Source organism: Parambassis ranga, chromosome 9 (genome assembly GCF_900634625.1).
Source record: "Parambassis ranga chromosome 9, fParRan2.1, whole genome shotgun sequence".
Classification (NCBI taxonomy): domain Eukaryota; kingdom Metazoa; phylum Chordata; class Actinopteri; family Ambassidae; genus Parambassis; species Parambassis ranga.
Window position 1 is genome coordinate 22,338,987 of NC_041030.1, and position 16,270 is coordinate 22,355,256.

General features: G+C 49.9%; 3 protein-coding genes across 6 annotated transcripts in view; 1 reads left to right on the forward strand and 2 right to left on the reverse strand.

The window, feature by feature from the left end:
- Positions 1-95: 95 nt before the first annotated feature.
- On the reverse strand, positions 96-9,553 carry hira (histone cell cycle regulator a). 2 transcript variants are annotated; one of them, XM_028414028.1, is made up of 25 exons: positions 9,300-9,553; positions 7,300-7,362; positions 7,109-7,219; positions 6,753-6,843; positions 6,568-6,662; positions 6,350-6,445; positions 5,903-6,063; positions 5,640-5,807; positions 5,436-5,549; positions 5,269-5,339; positions 5,069-5,174; positions 4,751-4,972; positions 4,550-4,635; positions 4,229-4,429; positions 3,931-4,074; positions 3,638-3,854; positions 3,445-3,552; positions 3,164-3,312; positions 2,908-3,069; positions 2,710-2,768; positions 2,263-2,368; positions 2,066-2,188; positions 1,821-1,984; positions 1,651-1,739; positions 96-1,362 (listed from the first exon to the last, which is right to left on the reverse strand). In XM_028414028.1, the coding sequence occupies exons 1-25, from the start codon at positions 9,334-9,336 to the stop codon at positions 1,246-1,248; spliced, it is 3,060 nt and encodes a 1,019-aa protein (XP_028269829.1). In that variant the 5' UTR covers positions 9,337-9,553; the 3' UTR covers positions 96-1,245. The 2 variants fall into 2 exon arrangements, with proteins under 2 accessions (XP_028269829.1, XP_028269828.1); XM_028414027.1 differs by having other exon boundaries at positions 3,638-3,857.
- Positions 9,554-10,390: 837 nt separating this feature from the next.
- Positions 10,391-15,346, reverse strand: slc2a8 (solute carrier family 2 member 8). Its single transcript, XM_028414033.1, has 10 exons — positions 14,965-15,346; positions 14,611-14,773; positions 14,097-14,303; positions 13,832-13,931; positions 12,706-12,917; positions 12,477-12,626; positions 12,278-12,386; positions 12,049-12,186; positions 11,518-11,663; positions 10,391-11,381 (listed from the first exon to the last, which is right to left on the reverse strand). Exons 1-10 carry the CDS (start codon positions 15,057-15,059, stop codon positions 11,235-11,237), a joined length of 1,467 nt encoding a protein of 488 aa, XP_028269834.1. The 5' UTR covers positions 15,060-15,346; the 3' UTR covers positions 10,391-11,234.
- A 202-nt stretch (positions 15,347-15,548) lies between these two features.
- Positions 15,549-16,270, forward strand: part of LOC114441228 (tetratricopeptide repeat protein 16-like) — a 4,646-nt gene continuing 3,924 nt past the window's right edge. For 2 of the 3 annotated variants that reach the window (XM_028414030.1, XM_028414032.1), the window contains exons 1-3: positions 15,549-15,816; positions 15,927-16,081; positions 16,157-16,247. In XM_028414030.1, coding sequence (XP_028269831.1) covers positions 15,811-15,816; positions 15,927-16,081; positions 16,157-16,247 — 252 coding nt within the window. In that variant the 5' untranslated portion in view covers positions 15,549-15,810. The remainder of the gene's footprint in view (positions 15,817-15,926; positions 16,082-16,156; positions 16,248-16,270) is intronic. The other variant, XM_028414031.1, reaches the window with a different exon arrangement.

Below are 16,270 nucleotides of genomic sequence, written 5' to 3' on the forward strand. Positions count from 1 at the left end.
CGACAGATATTTATCAGCATCCCTCTGATGAGACGTGGCCCCGTCACACCCACACAGTGACAACACAACACACAGGAAATTACCAAAAGCACAGCTCTTCCTCATTTGTTTAATTTGTAACTTTTTTCTTTCCAAAGAAACATTTCAGCTCATTTTTTTCTTTTTTCTTATAGAAAATGAAAAACAAAAGAAAAAAAAAGCAATTGTACAAACATTTAAAATCGACTGACAGGAAAACAGAAAGGAGGCGAGGAGCCGCTGTACAGACGGACGGAGGAGGGATCAACAGCAGATTAACACGCTGCGGGGCGGCGCTTCCCTCCTCATCCTGATTGATTTGCAGAGAAACACGTGAAGAGTTTCAGCTTATTTACAAAAGACGTCGGCAACAGAACGTTTCTCCGTCACACATTTATCCCACTAGTCCAGGAGCAGGTTTTTTTATAGGGGGGGGGGGTTCACCACAGAGGTCTGAGCCGACTTTGGACAAAAAACAACTTTTAGGCACGGCTGAAGCTCACTGACAGATGTTCCTCACACAGACCGCTTTATAACAGATTCCTTTCATTCAGTGCAGAAGGACAAATCTCCACAGCTGGCTGCGCCCGTCCCATCGCAGCAGTGTGTGGATGCTGGACCACAGACTGGAGGAACGTCCTGCAGCAGCAGACGTTTGTGCTTCTTATCTGTGTTTTCCTCTTTTTTAAGTGCTCTCTGTGTGAACGTCTTCATGTGTCACAAAAAGGCAAATATGTTTTCATCCCTTCTGACTCCGTTTCCCAGAGACTCATGCTGCATTTCATGGGTCTTAATCTAATCGCTGTTTTCACACATTTGGCAGTAGCATCGTCACTTTAAAGACTCTCTCAGTTAAGAAACTTTAACCTCTGGATGTCCTTCGTTTTCTCTTCTCGTGGACTCGAAGGAATCGCTTTGGTACACACATACTGATCTCATAGATCGTTCTGTCCGTCCCCAGTTTATAAACTCATGATAAAGGAGGGAGGTGCATAGGTCAGAAAACAGCACGTTTAAACGGAAACAAAAGAAGACGAACTGAAAAACGATGAGTGACAGCGGCGGCCTGAAAAGCTGCCGCCTGCCTGTTAGGAGTTCAGTTTTTCAGGTCTGAGCCGGAGCAGCGTTTCCTCGCTGGATGAAAGCAGTCGGAGTTTCCCCGACCTGCACTGAGCTGTGCTGCTTTCGGTCCGTGAGCGTGTCAGTCTGTGTGTGTCGCAGTGTGTGTTATTTGATGCGTAGCAGCTCCAGCTGGTCCTGGTACTCGGTGAACAGTCTCTGGAATCGCAGGTTTTCGCCGATGACGGGTAAAACCTCCCGCAGCAACTCCCGCTTACGCAGACCCTGAACACACAGAGGACACGGTCAGCTCAGTGTTAGTCAATTTAAATACATCTTCAACACTTAGCTCCTTAAAAATTCAAGGCTGAACCTGGACCAGGACTGAGGATCAACAAACCGTCACTGCTTTAAATTTAGGTCAAAGGCTCCGATGCTCACACACAGTTCAGACCGACGCCTCACGCTCAGGTTCGAGCTTCACATGTGAAGTAGTTTATTTAGTAGTTTATTTAGTTTATAATTAGTTTATTTTGACAGGAGGAAGAGTGAAGGTAGAGGAGGTCGTCGTACCAGAGTTGTGGGTTCCCAGGATGTAGCTGCCGATTTGTGGACGGGACCCAGCAGCTCCTTACAGAGTTCTCTGAGGCGGTACTCTGAGCCTGAGGGGACAGGGACAGAGACAGGGACAGAATTTAGCAGCTGTTGTCTCACAGAGCGTCATCTCTCTGATGTTTCAGTACCTTCGTTGACGAGGAAGCGCGCGTAGATGAGCAGCCAGTAGCGATACTCCTGTGCCGACTGCAGAGTCAGAGCGGACGCCAGCTGATTCTCCAGGAAGGCCAGCGTCATGGTCTGCTGCAGGTGGTGAGGGGTGGAGGAGAGGCGGGACGCCAGCCGACCGGCACTGAGACACCAGAGACAGCATGTTTACTTTACTGTATTCCAGCTGGTGGAAGTGACGCAGGAATAAACATTAAAATCATACTTGAGGTTCCGTCCCTGCATGACAGCCAGCGGCCCTGACGACACAGGTGCATCATGGGTAGGTAGGCAGCTCCTGAAGTCAGCACACTGGACCAGAGAGTCTCCCTTATCAGCAATCAGAGTCCTGAAAGAGGCAGAGCGTGGTTCAGATCACCTGCAGAACAGAACACAACGCGCTGAGCAGCTCCAGTTTCTCACCATGTTTCCAGAGACGAGCTGAAGCAGTACGACTTCCCATTGGACAGCCCGATGACGGGAACTCCCTGCTGAGTCAGCAGAGACTGAGACACGGTGGTGTCAGCACCTACACACACAAACATGTTTTATACTCAAATAACAGCAGACACACTCGTTCATGTAAGTCCAAGTAAAAGTCGTCTTTGTGCACAATAACAGGAAGCTGCAGGTCACAGAGACTCTGAGTGTTGGTCATGTGACTGCTGCTCACATGTGACGCCATCATGGCTTCCTGCCTGTTGCTGAGGAGGACAGGATTGTTTGTCATGTGACGTGGTTAAGGTGAACATATTATTTTTTAAAGTTTGTCACATGGTGCATTCACAGACGCCGGAGGGTCAGCACGATACCAAACTCACGGCTACACCACCACACTGACATCTATCGTTAGAAAAGAAAGCGTCTCACCAGATAAAATGGTCGACAGGGACTCATTCTTCACCAGAGCCTTCTGTTTGTGAACGTCCCTGCACACAGACAACACGGTTAGCATACCTGTGTATCGGTGGATATTAACATACATCATAACGTGAGTACTGTGCCTTTAATAAGTGTTTTCAGTCTGCACAGACTGGAAACAATCAGAATAAATGTCTCAGCACTGACCAGACGGACAGCGTGGCTCCGGCCGTCAGCACCATGACGAAGTGGGCGGAGCAGTGCAGGGCGGACACGGGCGTGGCCAGCTGGATGGCGGGGAGGAGCCGCCGACCACAGGAGGAGAACACAGACATCATCCTGTCCTCACAGGCCACGGCGATGATGTCACTGAGAAACAGGAAGTGGAGGAACACTGATTTAAAACGCCGCATATTTAATACATTCATACATTTGTTGTTAACGGGAGGAGAATGTGTGAAACCTGCTCCCTGCAGCGGCGACCACTGAGCTGGGCAGCAGCGTGTTCCAGTCCCGTCCGTCTCTGGAGCACCGCAGCTGGCTAAGCTTCGAACCAGCGACCATGGACACCTCGTTCTCCACCTCCAGGAACACGGACGGCTCCATGCTCACCTACATCCAGGTCAAGACATCGTGTTCAGTCACACACACAGCTCACAGCAGGAGGCGGTCGGAGTCGGTGAGAAGCTGAATACAAGTGGGAAGAAGGACTGAAGGGTTGAAATCACAGTGACAGTGTGTTACCTGCAGGCTGAAGGCCTTCTGTGTGCTCGGTGTCGGCAGCTTGAGAACAGCCACGGGTGCTGGAGGAGCTGCCACCCTGCTGGGCTCCCGCTCCGCCGGCGGAGTTATCTGCCATGAGGAAGAAGGACAAACATCGGGTCATCTGTCTGTGGTTACTTCAGGGACGTCTGCAGACGTCTCTGCTCTGCTCTACCTGAGTGAAGGGCTGAGGGATCGTTGCGGCCATCTTGTCTTTCCTCGGCCGTCCCTTCTTCCTCTTCTCCACCACCTCTCCTCTGTCCATCAGCAGCTCGGGTTTCCTTTTGCTGAAGGCCAGGTTTTTGTTGATGGAGGCCATTTTGTCCTCGCTGTCGCTGCTGGTCTCCTCTTTGGTTTTTATATCTTTCAGTGTGGAGATGGGCTCTTTTGGCCTGCTGGATGAGCAGTGGACATGTGTCAGTTGGTTTGATCCCATTTTAACGTCGCTACTTGTACCGAGTTAGTCACCTGTCGAGAGGCGTGAGTCCAGCTGTGGAGGAGATGGCGGCTGTGACCCCCGGCGTGGCCTTTGACCTCTCTGTGAACCTGGAGTCTAAGGCTTTCATCGGCTCAATCTTGGAGGCGGAAGTCAGAAGCAGACTGGACTTCACACTGGAACAGACAATAAAGAGACGTGAAGGAAGGGTGATGGGAAATTTAAACCTTCATCCTGCTCCACCCCTAACCCACCCTCCACCTGGTGAGGGTGAGCGAGGAGTAAAACATAAGACTTGGAAGTAAACAACACCACAGGGGGGAGTGTTACCCGTCGTTGTTGTCCTCCAGTCCCTTGGCGGCGCTGTTAGATGGAGGGGAAGTGAGCATGGGTTCGTGACTGGGCCGGAGCCCCAGGGAAGAGGCCTGTCCGGGGTTGGAGTCGGAGCTGAGCTGGGGGGTGAGCTGGTTGGACATGGAGGAGCCCGAGGGAAGGATGGGAGCACTGTTGAACAGAGCCGGCGAGAAATCCCTGCGGAGAGACGAGGACTGTGACCTGCTGCGTGACCCCAGAGCTCTATCAATTATTATTCTATCAAATGCTCCTTTTTAAATAAACAAGAATCCAGCAGCCATCTTGGAAACCTCGTACCCCGTGTCCAGCTGAGCGATGCAGAGCGGCGTGATTCGTCTTCTACCGTCTGCTGTTCTCGTCTCCACCTGCTTCTTCAACAGGTTCTACAGGACAAAGACAACGAGCACTGGTTTTAGATATTTAATATAAATTCTCTTTGTTTTTTTTCCACTAAATTTTAAAATAAATCAGTTTCTACATCAATCTCATCACATTCACCTTCCTGATGTCCTCCAGAGACTCGCCGTTCATCACGCTGTTGAGTTTGGGGGCTGAGGACTCAGGCCCAGCGTTGCCTTGTCCAGCGTTGGCCTGCGCCGTGTTCTGTCGCTCCTGCTGGTATTTCAGCATCTCTGGGTTCTCGATGATGGTGGTGGAGAGCTGTGCCTCGGTGCTGGTTATAGCCAGACTCTTACCGTAGATGTTCTGGTGGATGCTGTTCTGTACGACGCAGAGAAGACGGAGAGCACGTTGAGTTCTGAAGGTTCTTCGGAGAACCGTCCACAGGGCTCAGACAGAAACGCTCGGCGGTCTTACCTTCTCCTCCTCACTTAGTGGGTCTCCCAGCTCGTCCAGGGAAAAGTCCAGATAGGCCACAGTGCCGTCCATCGAACACACCAACATCCCCAGACCTGTCAGCGTCCTGACACACACACACACACACTCAGATATCCATGCCACTACGAGGAGTGCCTTTTAGAGCAGATGTCAGACAGGAGGCAGTGATGATCACTCACCAGGAAATATCCATGATGGATTTATCAAAGAGATCATGGATCACCACCAGAGGGCGCTTCAGCGAAGTGAGCTGAAAAGCAGACACAAATTTTCTGTCATTAAAAGTTTTTCTTCTACTGAGGACTGACCATGAGCAGTTTCCAGACACTTTGAAACAAACACTGACCCAGACGGAGAGCGAGCGGTCCTTGCTGCCGACGGCGCAGCAGCAGTACGGACAGCTGGGTTTGGGAGAGCTGCCGTTCTTCTGCTTCTTCTTGAAGATCTTTGGGTTGAACTTCTACAGAGAGGGAAACAACACCTTCGTTTGTTTTTGTTTTTGTGTGTGGAATTCATTTAAAGGCTGAATGTGCTGCTAAGCCTTCCTTACCACCACAGTGACGGCTTTACGGTGGCCCACGAAGTCCATGTTGGTCTTCCAGCCATCTCTCTCCACGATCTGAGCGGTGGGACCGGAGTTGTTCATGGCATGAGCCGAAACGAGATACTGACCGTCCGGAGACCAGGACAGGCGCAGGACGTGGGTCGTCCCGCCGCACTGGGAGAGAGAGAGAGAGAGAGAAAGAAGATCGTTCAAACCTCGGTCCTGAAAACAAGCTGAACACAGCAGAGTGACAGCGAGTGCTTCCGTACCTCGCTGAAAGGTTTGGTGATGTTGGCCTCCATCTGCCAGTCCACTGTCCTCCACACCTTGAGGCTGTGGTCGTCGGCCTGGGAGGCGATGTACTTCCCTACTGGATCCCACGTCAGACCTTTGACCAGCCCGGTGTGTCCTTTCAGACAGGTCACCATCTCTGAAGACACAAAGGACAAAACTGGATTTCCATTCCTTTCTTTGGAGAAATATAACAAGGATATTTACATTTATAGTAAACTGAGATGCTGAACTACTCCTTCCAAGACTCCACACGCCCAAAAATGCTCATTTTGAATCTTCATTTCTGTGCAGCTGTGATCAGTCACTTCTTACAAATGAACTGAAAGAACAACTCTCACACCTGAAACACACGAACAGCTGTCAGTTCTGCCTTTGCAGGAGTTTGTGAGCTGACGAGCTGAGCTGTGGTTTCCGTCTCCTACCTGGGAATTTGCGCGCGTTCCAGATGACAATGGTGTTGTCCACGCTGCAGGAGGCCAGCCACACGTCGTGAGGAGACCACGCCACGTCCATCACATCTGCAAACAAAGCACGCACGGTGAAATCACTGCAGAGTCTGCAGACATGGCACTCACTGTGTGCTGATATGAATGTGGGCACACAGGTGAGAAGCAGACTCAAAAGAGAGGGGCTGTCTTACCTCCGGTGTGGTTCCTCAGGATGGTCACACACCTCCATTGCTCCACATTGGCCAGCTTACTGCTCGACCCGAACACCGTGCTCGGGCCGATGAATCTTTACAGGAAGCGCACAGAGTCAGTCAGAACGTGTGTAACAGTGGCTCATGGTGAAGTATTGGAGAGTGTTGTGTTTGAGTGTACGTACGCTGCTCTCTTCCACACCATGACCAGCTTGTCGTCCCCTCCTGAGGCCAGGTACAGCCCATTGTTGGACCAGCGGACACAGTTCACACAGGCTGCAAGAGACGAACAAACGCTGCTGCTCAGTCGGGTTATAAATACAGCTGGGATGGCGTTCTGCTGAGGAGGCGGTTTGTTAATAGCATCTGCAGGCTGAGGCGTTCCTATTATTAAATCTGACTGCCCGTGTGTGTGTTTGGAGCTGCAGGGACTTGTGTTTGTGTCGTAGCAGGGGTGTAATCTGTTTCATGGGGACGTCTATCACGGACGCACTCATCCGCTCCTATGCATAAATATAATGCTACAGATACAGCTGGTTACCTAGGTGATTGTCCATCTGGCAAAGCATCTTGGGAACATTCTCATTCTTCTCATCCTCCTCTCTGAGGACAGGCGCCATGTTCCAGATCATCACCTTCCCAGAATCCTCTCCTGAAAAACAAATCCCTGTGTCAGAAAACTGCACAGAACAAGGAACCATGGCACAGGAAGGACAGAGGGCTCAGACTCACCCTGCCCACCAGTCGCAAATTTTGTCCCATCTGGGTGGATGTCAACTGAAAATATGGGTTTGCCTGTGAAACAACACACACACAAGTTGTGACATGACTCAAGTGGGCTTTAACACATTGATGGAAGACGCAGTGAGGCTGTGCACAGATGCAAAAAAACAACAACAAGAGAATCACCGTGGTCTGTGAGTCTGTCTGTGTGTTTCAAACAAGACTTCAGCCTGATGGAACATTTCTTAGCTGCTCTGTGATTTTCCACGGCTCAGTCAAAAACATGTCCACCATCCAGAGCCAGTAGGTCTCTCTCTCTCTCTCTCTCTCTCCTCGATGACTGATTGATTGTTTTAAGCTCAGCACAAGCATTCTAAAACTTTCCAGTCAAAGAATCTATTTGTTAGCTCCACTCCAATCCTACAGAGGCAGAGAGACTTCACGGCAGTGCAACGTCAGAAAACTTCAAACATCTTACCGACAGCACAACGGAAAGGTCTCTGTTACTCAGCCGCAGTGAAAGAAATGGGTTTAAAATAAACGTAGACACATTATTTATGACCATTTTTCCTACATAATCGTTTGCAGCAGCCGGGCCTGTCAACACTTGCAAAAGCACCTGGAAACATTCACATTTAACACGGTTTTTGTGGTCATGAGCTCTGGGTAATGACCGAAAGAATGAGATCGCGAATACAGGCGGCCGAAATGAGTAGTTTCCTTCGAAGGGTGGCTGGGCGCTCCCTCAGAGAGAGGGTGAGAAGCTCGGTCACCCAAGAGGAGCCACTGCTCCTCCACATCCAGAGGAGCCAGCTGAGGTGGCTCGGGCATCTGGTTCGGATGCCTCCTGGACGCCTCCCTGGGGAGGTGTTCCGGGCATGTCCCACTGGGAGGAGACCCCGGGGAAGAGACTATGTCTCTCGGCCGGCCTGGGAACGCCTCGGGATCCCCCCAGAGGAGCTGGAGGAAGTGTCTGGTGAGAGGGAAGTCTGGGCGTCCCTGCTTAGACCGCTGCCCCCGCGACCCGGCCCCGGATAAACGGTTGAAGATGGATGGATGGACGGACGGTTTTTGTTTGTTTAGATTTGCATGAGCCTCGTTTGGCCTCATGTAGACCTCCAGACTCTCCCTTCATGCCACACGCTGCGTTACACCATAATAATAATAATAATAATAATAATAATAATAATAATAATAATAATAATAAAAGCCTAATACTAAGATGTAAACAACAAACCTTTAAATAATGAGTAACACACACATGGACTGGGGGTTTAAGAGGTTAGAGAGCACTAAATATTAGCTGATACAAGCAGATCTCAGAGTTAAATTAAACATGTTCACTCTGCCATGAGGTCTGGATACCCGCCGTCTGCCTTATCTAACCTGCTTAAAACAAAAAGAAACTCCTCAGCGTGTTTTAACCGCATATTGTGGCGCAATTTTGCAGAAGCTTGCTCAAACTAAAGCAGTTTTAATTCCTTTGACAACAACATCGTTAGCTGCACCCTGCGTCCAGGCCGTCTTCCTGACGGTTAACTTTCCAAACTGACAGACTCCCCAGCTCCACACACTTTCTGACTGTCGAGCTGTCAGTGAACTGGGAAAAAATACGTTTTACCTTCAATTTACCTTCAATTTACAACCGGGCGTCAACATTATAGAATAAAAAAAGTCACTCTGAGATCATAAACTTCGACGTGGGCCATCTGGCAGGTAAGTTAGCTAACGTCAGGGCATCCGAGCTAGCCGGGGGGGCTAACTCAGCTAGCTTAGCTAAGGTTAGCAAACAATATATTTAAAAACAGGGTCAAGAAACATTATCGATGTCATGAAGACACGGGTTTCGGAGCGTAATCGATGGATTCGGTTCGATATGTGAGTAAGTGTTCAGTGACAAGCAAGTGAAACAAGTGTCGACCACCGCCGCCGTCATGCCTCCTTATCAGGTCACCCCACTCCGACAACAAAAGCCCAACTTGGTCCAACAGATTCCTGCACAAGCTTACCGTTGTGGCTCACCCAGCTCGGCTTGAGCAGCTTCATCTTTACCCCGAGTGTATTTTGATTTTCCTCAACAGAAATCCATCGAGCGGTCAGCTCGGGAGGAGGTTCGAGGCTGCGGCTGCTCCCTTTGTCTCAAACTCTGCCCGACACTTTGCTGTTTCTGTGCTTCAACTCCATCTCTGCGGCAGCAGCATCCCCGAGTCTGCGAGCCGAGCCGCGGGCAGCAGCACACACACACACAACAGGCGCACCCGGACCGCTTAGGAGGGGACACCACACCACTTCCGCTACTTTTGACCGCGGACCGGAAGCGCGTCCAGTCAGGTGTCACAATAGTTCCACAGCGACGGAACTGTGCAGACTTTTCAACGTTATCGTTGTAAATACCCGCTTCTGATACATTACTGATGTGTTTTATGAACAAGCTCATGTTTGTGGTGCAAATGGTCAAAATTTAGAAACATCCTCGAATAGATATTTCCACGTCAGCGGGAGATTCACTGACAAGGCTTTTATTTTGAAAACTCCTCCAAGTCTTACTGCGCAAACTCAGGATTTAAACCTTTAGAAGTAATGGCTCCAGTAATTTAATGAATGCATGCTGCAGGACGGTTGTTGTACAAAAAAAGAACAGCACACGTTTCTTCTTAAAGCTTCCTCTTTTTGGAAAATGTTATAAAAACATATTATAATAGTATAATCTGCTTTGAGGCATCACACACACACAATAAAACACGCCATCATTACAATTTCTGTTTCACCAGTTCAATCATTTCACACAAAATGTAGCAATATTTGCAACGTAACTGCAAAAATTAATATGGAAAAAATATGGAATATTAAAAACACTTTTGAAGTAGGTTTGGCTGGCAGTGACTCCTACCAGCCGTAGGTATGATAATTATCAGATTAATAATCCAACCAGATCCTCCAAAGGAAAGGAAAGGAAGAGACAGTAACGTCACAACCGAAGAAAAATCAATTTAACTAAGTTATACAAACTGTTCTTGAGGCTGTTTCTGCTTTAATGTGCTTAATGAAAAATGTATAATCAAACTAAAGATCCTTAATCACTACTGAATGACACAATATGTTCCAGTTCATCATGAGTGTCACCATCTACACACCCACAGCCAGTTTAATGATCATATATAAAAATAAGACAAGAAAGAAAAACAAGAAAGAAAAAGCTGGCCACCGTGCTAAACGTCCCGTCCGACGGTGTGAACGTCAGTACCCTCAGTGTAAACAGGCCCCGTCCCATCATCTTACAATACTCACATGATTTCCTTTATTGCACCAACAACAATCATTTTGTTTGTGTTGAATCTGCCGTTTTTCCGCCACCATTTAAACATGTTTGTGTTAATTGTGTATTTTATGAATCTTCATAATTTTGCTGTGCAAAAGGACTACAGCCTGTCTCCAGATAAAGGAATAAACTGCTCCAGCAGCTCCTGTCATGGCTGCCACTTTGAGCTTCCTGAGCACGATTAGTAGATTATTTGATGTCACGATTTTCGCTCGGTCACACGTGTGTGTACTTTTTTAGCTTGCACACACACAGCTTTTATTTGGTTTACTCAAAAACAAAGAATAACCTGATCCCTCCGCTCTCAGCGGCACCGGTGCAAATACTTATCAACAGTTTGATTTTTAATGTAAAAAACCCACAATCACAGCTATGACAGCTCCTCTGAGAAGTTTCAAAAGGAACCTGGTGGACTGTGCAGTGCAGCCTCAGGTGAATTACAGCCATGTGGCCTGCAGGGGGCAGCACAGAGTCATGATGGGTCTCAGAGGTTTAATCTGTAGTGGTTTTATTGAATGGCGGTTTATCTGGACCTCCCTGATGTCACGTGGCTCATCAGTGTGATAAAGAAATGTCCAGGCTGCGTCCCCACCCGCGGTCCAGAGGCGGGACGGGGGATGTGTCTTCACGGGCCTGACGTCCCTCTGAACGTGGCTTCGATCTGTTCCAGCGTCTTCCCCTTGGTTTCTGGGATGAAGGCAATGGTGAAGATGATGTTGACGGTGCACATGGAGGCAAAAAGCCAGAAGGTTCCAGCACTGGTTAGAAGGTTCTAGAGGAGTCACAGGGGTGAAGTCAAATCACAATCACTGCTATTGAGTTATTATTCCATGTGTTGATGGTTGATAAAGAAAGAATGAAGGTGCTGTCACAGAGAAACACGACGTAGACCTCGTGGTGCCACTCACCATCATGTCCTGGAAGTTTTTCGTGACGAGGAACGCCATGCTCCAGTTGGAGAGGACGCAGACAGCGCTGGCGAAACCTCTGGCTTTAATGGGGAAGATCTCCGACATGACGAGCCATGGGATCGGACCCCAGCCGAGAGCGAAACCTGAACACAGCAGCAGCTATGAAAGAGTCTGCAGGCGGACTGACGAAAGGAACCCACAGCGTGAAGTCATGAGGTAACATGTAGTGATCATAGCCCACAGAGAGACTAACAGAAGACACAGGCTCTGACAGAACCCGTCAGACTGTCACGTGTCACATGATCAGTCAGTGTGTGCTCATAGTTCACCGCAGCATAAAACCAGGCAGAGAGGACTCAGACAGGTCTGACAGTGTGTAATTCAACATTTTTCTTTAACTATTTAACTTTTACAGCCTCTGTAAACACAGCGTTCCCTCCGTACATCAGCTGTCACTCTTCTTGTCACGTGACTGCAGGTCACCGAGGGGTTAAAGGCTGACAAAGTTGGGTTTAATGTGGATCTCACCTGTGATGAAGACAGCCATGCTGGCCAGGGCCAACCCGGACAGGTCGGCGTGGGGTTCCTCTCCACCTGCGCTGTGGAATTTGGACATCAGGTAGAAGTAAACCCCGAATGCTGTGGTGCTGATCGCCATGGCAACGCCTTAAATACAAAACAAGCACACGGTGCTTTCAAAGAGATTTAGAGAGGAAACAAGACAGAAAGACATGATTTAATAAACATCCTTAAAAACCTGAGATGACGAGCAGGACCTTCCTCCCCGCTCTGTCCATGATCAGCGCCGCGACGGCGGTGAAGACCACCTGGATCAGACCCACGATCACAGAGGCCAGGTCGCTCTCCTGAACAGACAAACGGGTTCAGTTACACTTCACAACCCAGTGAGGAGCATTAATAAAACATCTGTTCAGGACCGACAGGGTCAGCGGTACCTTAAAATGTGCCTGTTCAAATATGTTCTCAGCGTAGAACATGATGGCGTTGATCCCCGTCATCTGCTGAAAGATCATCAGCATGATGCCGATGATCAGAGGCTTATAGACTCCGGGGTCCTTCAGGTCCGACATCTGGAAGCTGGAACCCTGAGACAGAGAGAGAGAGCAAAACCACAGCCGTTCACTCAGCTCCTTCAGCCGAGGGGCGGAGCACCCATCAGCTCACCTGCTCGTCACAGGCGTCCTCGATGCGGGCGCACTCCCACTCCACGGGAGCGTCCGGTCCTCGCAGGAAGCGCAGCGCCTCCTCGGCCTCCCGCCTCTTGCCTTGTGACAGCAGGAAGCGCGGCGTCTCCGGCATGAAGCACATGCAGACCATCATCAGCGTCGGTGGGATGGAGCTGCAGATCGCCAGCCAGCGCCAGTCCAGGTAGAGACCTGCAGGACCAGGCCACACGGATCTGCATCTCACTCTGACCTGACATGTCTGGGTTATTTCAATTCAACAAAACCCTGTCAGTCCGGTCTCCACAGCGCCACCGTGAGGCCTCCTCTGTGGGGACTACGCATGGAGGGTGGAGGCTGCAGGACTCGGCGGAGCCACGTGAAACACAGACCTCCTCACAAATGTCCCTCTGCTGCTTCTAAAAATATGTGCCAGTGCTGATGTGATTATTCACAGCGTTCACCTTCAAACAATCTGCCCTCTGACAAACACACAGCCTCTCTGCTTCTGTCTGACATTAAGTCCACGTGGTGACTGTGCTGGCCCTTTTCCTCTTTGCTTTGTTTCCTCTTGATTATATTAAAAACTGATCTCACTGCTCTCTACCAGGCAGCAGATCTCAGTCCAACAGAGCCTCTCCGGCACGTGGTGGAACAGCAGATTCATATCATGCATGTTCAGCCACAAATCTGCAGCGACTGTGTCACACTAACATGCTAATATGGAGCTAAACCTCTCAGAATGGTTTCCAGCAGCCTGATGAATGTATCACACTGAGAATGAAGCCATACAGGAGGAGCAGCCCGGTCAAAGGGTCTGAGCATGCTCAGACTATTCGTTCAAATTCAAGGAGCAAATACACACTCAGAAGGCAGCAGAATAACAAACCACCGAGCGTCTCTGCTGCAGAGCCTGAACAACAGCAGGCGACTCGCCTCACGAGACACAGCAGCCTTCATTGGAGGAAATGTGAACGGCATGCAGCTAACCAGATTAGCAGCTATTTTCACACAGGTCGAGGAGGAAGCAGCGGAGGAATCTGATGGTGTCACATGATGGCTGAGCAGCCGTCAGCTCCGCAGAATGTGCTGCAAAGAAAAGTCACAACTTAACAGAGGACACACACCTGCAAGGTAAACTCCCAAGATGCCGAGCACCACCATGAGCTGCACGCAGGAGCCCAGCGTCCCCCGGACCCGCTCGTGTGCCATCTCAGAGATATACAGCTGAAAAAGAGACGGACTCAGTCACAGTTTTAAAACCACCCGTTCCTCCCTCTGAGGCTGCTTTTCGGTTCATTGATTAATACATTGATAAGACAAATATTTAATAAACCCTTCTTCCGTCAGGAATGTGACCGCCGAGCTGACTGCTGTGTTTTGTGTGGTTACCGGGACGACCAGGGATGTGACTCCGCTGGCGAGGCCGGTGAGGACCCTGCCGAGGTACAACATCCACACGCTCTGCGCTGCGATGATGACGGTGAAGCCGAAGACGAACGGCAGCGCGCAGAACATCAGGCTGAGCTTCCTGCCGACCTTCTCCACCATCCAACCGCCCAGCAGGCCGCCCGCCGCCGCCCCCACCGTCACTATGGACTGAGAGGCAGAGATGTTATTCAGGTTTGTTCATGTTTTTCTGTCAGACTGTGACTATAACTATAAATAACCTCCTCCAACTGTGGCGGAAAGACGTTTAACTCCACACACAAACAATGATTCACAGCAGCTAATGTCGTTAGGACTCCAGTGGATCTGACAGGATGTGTTTGTGGGGACATGTGACCGCATAAAACTGCTGATAACATCAAACCACACTGTCCAAAATGTGTCTCGCCTGGAGGCATGTGACATTAAGCCATCATCATCATCATCATCATCATCATCATCATCATCATCATCATACCCCGAACCAGGAGGCCTGGACGCTGTCCAGCCTCAGGCGGGGGTCATCGATCCTGGCGAGCTCGGGGATGGCGGGGGAGCTGTAACCCAGCACGAAGCCGAAGCTCATGGGGCCGAGAACGGACGCCAGCGTCGCCAGGTACAACTTCCCGTTCTTCACTTTACTGCAGCGAGGAAGAGGAACAGAGCAGACAGAGGAAGGTAAAGGTCAAAGGTCAGCAGGTCAGCTACACAAACATCAGCATTTAATCCATGAACTGATGCTGTAGCTTCTCACGGACTCCTTTCATGGCCGTCCTGTGACGGCTGTAAAGACACAGTGACGTCATAAAGCAGGATGTGTGACTGTCCTGACCTCAGATAAGCGTCCTGCTCTGACATGAGTCCTGAAGGATCTTCATCTCCACCCTCCGCGTCCAGCAGCCTTCTCCTCTCGGCCTGGACCTCCATCCTGACGCCAGCAGCAGCAGCAGCAGTGTGTGGTTCAGGTGTTTACCTTTCCTCCGGTTCACCGTTCACATGGACCTCCGGGCAGGAAGCAGCAGCGGCGGATTTCATTCAACGCGCAGCCGCGGAAATGACAAATGTTTGCGCTAAAACATCCGCAGGGAGCGCTGAGGGGACCGGGAGCTCCTGTCTGGAGCCAGCAGCGAGGACTTCAGCTTCCTCCGCCGGCCGCAGACCTGCTTTGTCAACATGTCAGTCAGCTGATCGCCGTGTGTGCCTGTCATTTCCGGTTTGCTTGGTTTTCAAAGTAAAAGTCGTGGCGTAAACCAGCGCGAATGGTGGTGATGACAAAACTTTATGATGTCAGTTCATCATTTTAATCACAGGCACACTTCTGATGAGGGATACAGTTAGCTTACACACTGAAACACTCAGTTTCACAGCGTTTCATCGAGTAGCAGCGTGGTTAGCTGTTAGCTGTAGCATTACAAGCTAAGCGTGTCTCTTCAGGCTGTCGCTCAGTTTACTTTGCATGTATTTAAAGTGTAGGTGATGACTCCGACACTATAACATTAGAATATAACATTCATGTTTATCAAACATGCGGTAGACATCAGCTTAAAAACACACCGGAAGGAGGAGGGGAAACGCTTCCTTTGCAAAATAAAAGCCTCTGCATGTGTCTGGTTTCCATGGAGGCAGATTTAACAGCAGGCTGATAGAGTTCAGGTTAAACAGCTTCTACAGCGGCACGATGGAGGTAAACAACCAAGATTAAATAAATAACAGGAGCAGACATGTTGCTAGCTAAGAGTTAAACCTTAAAGAAAGCATGAAGTGGTGTTTGTGTGTTTTCTGGGGCTCCTCCAGCAGGCAGCAGAGCAGACTCCGCTTCAGGAGGAGCTGGATGGCGCCGGGAGCAGAGGAAGAAGTGACTTCCAGCAGCCGCCCGGTTCCAGTGAAGCCTGCTCCGACAGACCCGACCTACAGGGGGGCCTCATCCTTCAGAGCAAGGCCGCGGAACAGTGAGTGACAGGATGTGTCCTCACACATCGTCTGTGTTCACACATATAAACAACAACATCTGTGTGTCTCTGCAGTCACACCAATGGAAGCGAGGCCATGGGACAGCGCCAGTATGAGCGGGCCGTCCTCTGCTTCTCCAGAGCCATCACCCTGCAGCCGGACCAGGTGCTGTTAGGTTTCTGCTCCTG

Coding starts and splice junctions, on each gene's coding strand:
- hira (XM_028414027.1), bottom strand. CDS start 9,336: ATGAAGCTGCTCAAGCCGAGCTGGGTGAGCCACAACG. Junction 4,973..5,068: donor CACTAAGTGAGGAGGAGAAG/GTAAGACCGCCG, acceptor TGCGTCGTACAG/AACAGCATCCACCAGAACAT. Junction 4,430..4,549: donor ATCGCTCAGCTGGACACGGG/GTACGAGGTTTC, acceptor GTCTCTCCGCAG/GGATTTCTCGCCGGCTCTGT.
- slc2a8 (XM_028414033.1), bottom strand. CDS start 15,059: ATGGAGGTCCAGGCCGAGAGGAGAAGGCTGCTGGACGCGGAGGGTGGA. Junction 14,304..14,610: donor TCCAGGCCTCCTGGTTCGGG/GTATGATGATGA, acceptor TCTGCCTCTCAG/TCCATAGTGACGGTGGGGGC. Junction 12,918..13,831: donor CTTGGGAGTTTACCTTGCAG/GTGTGTGTCCTC, acceptor CTGGTCCTGCAG/GTCTCTACCTGGACTGGCGC.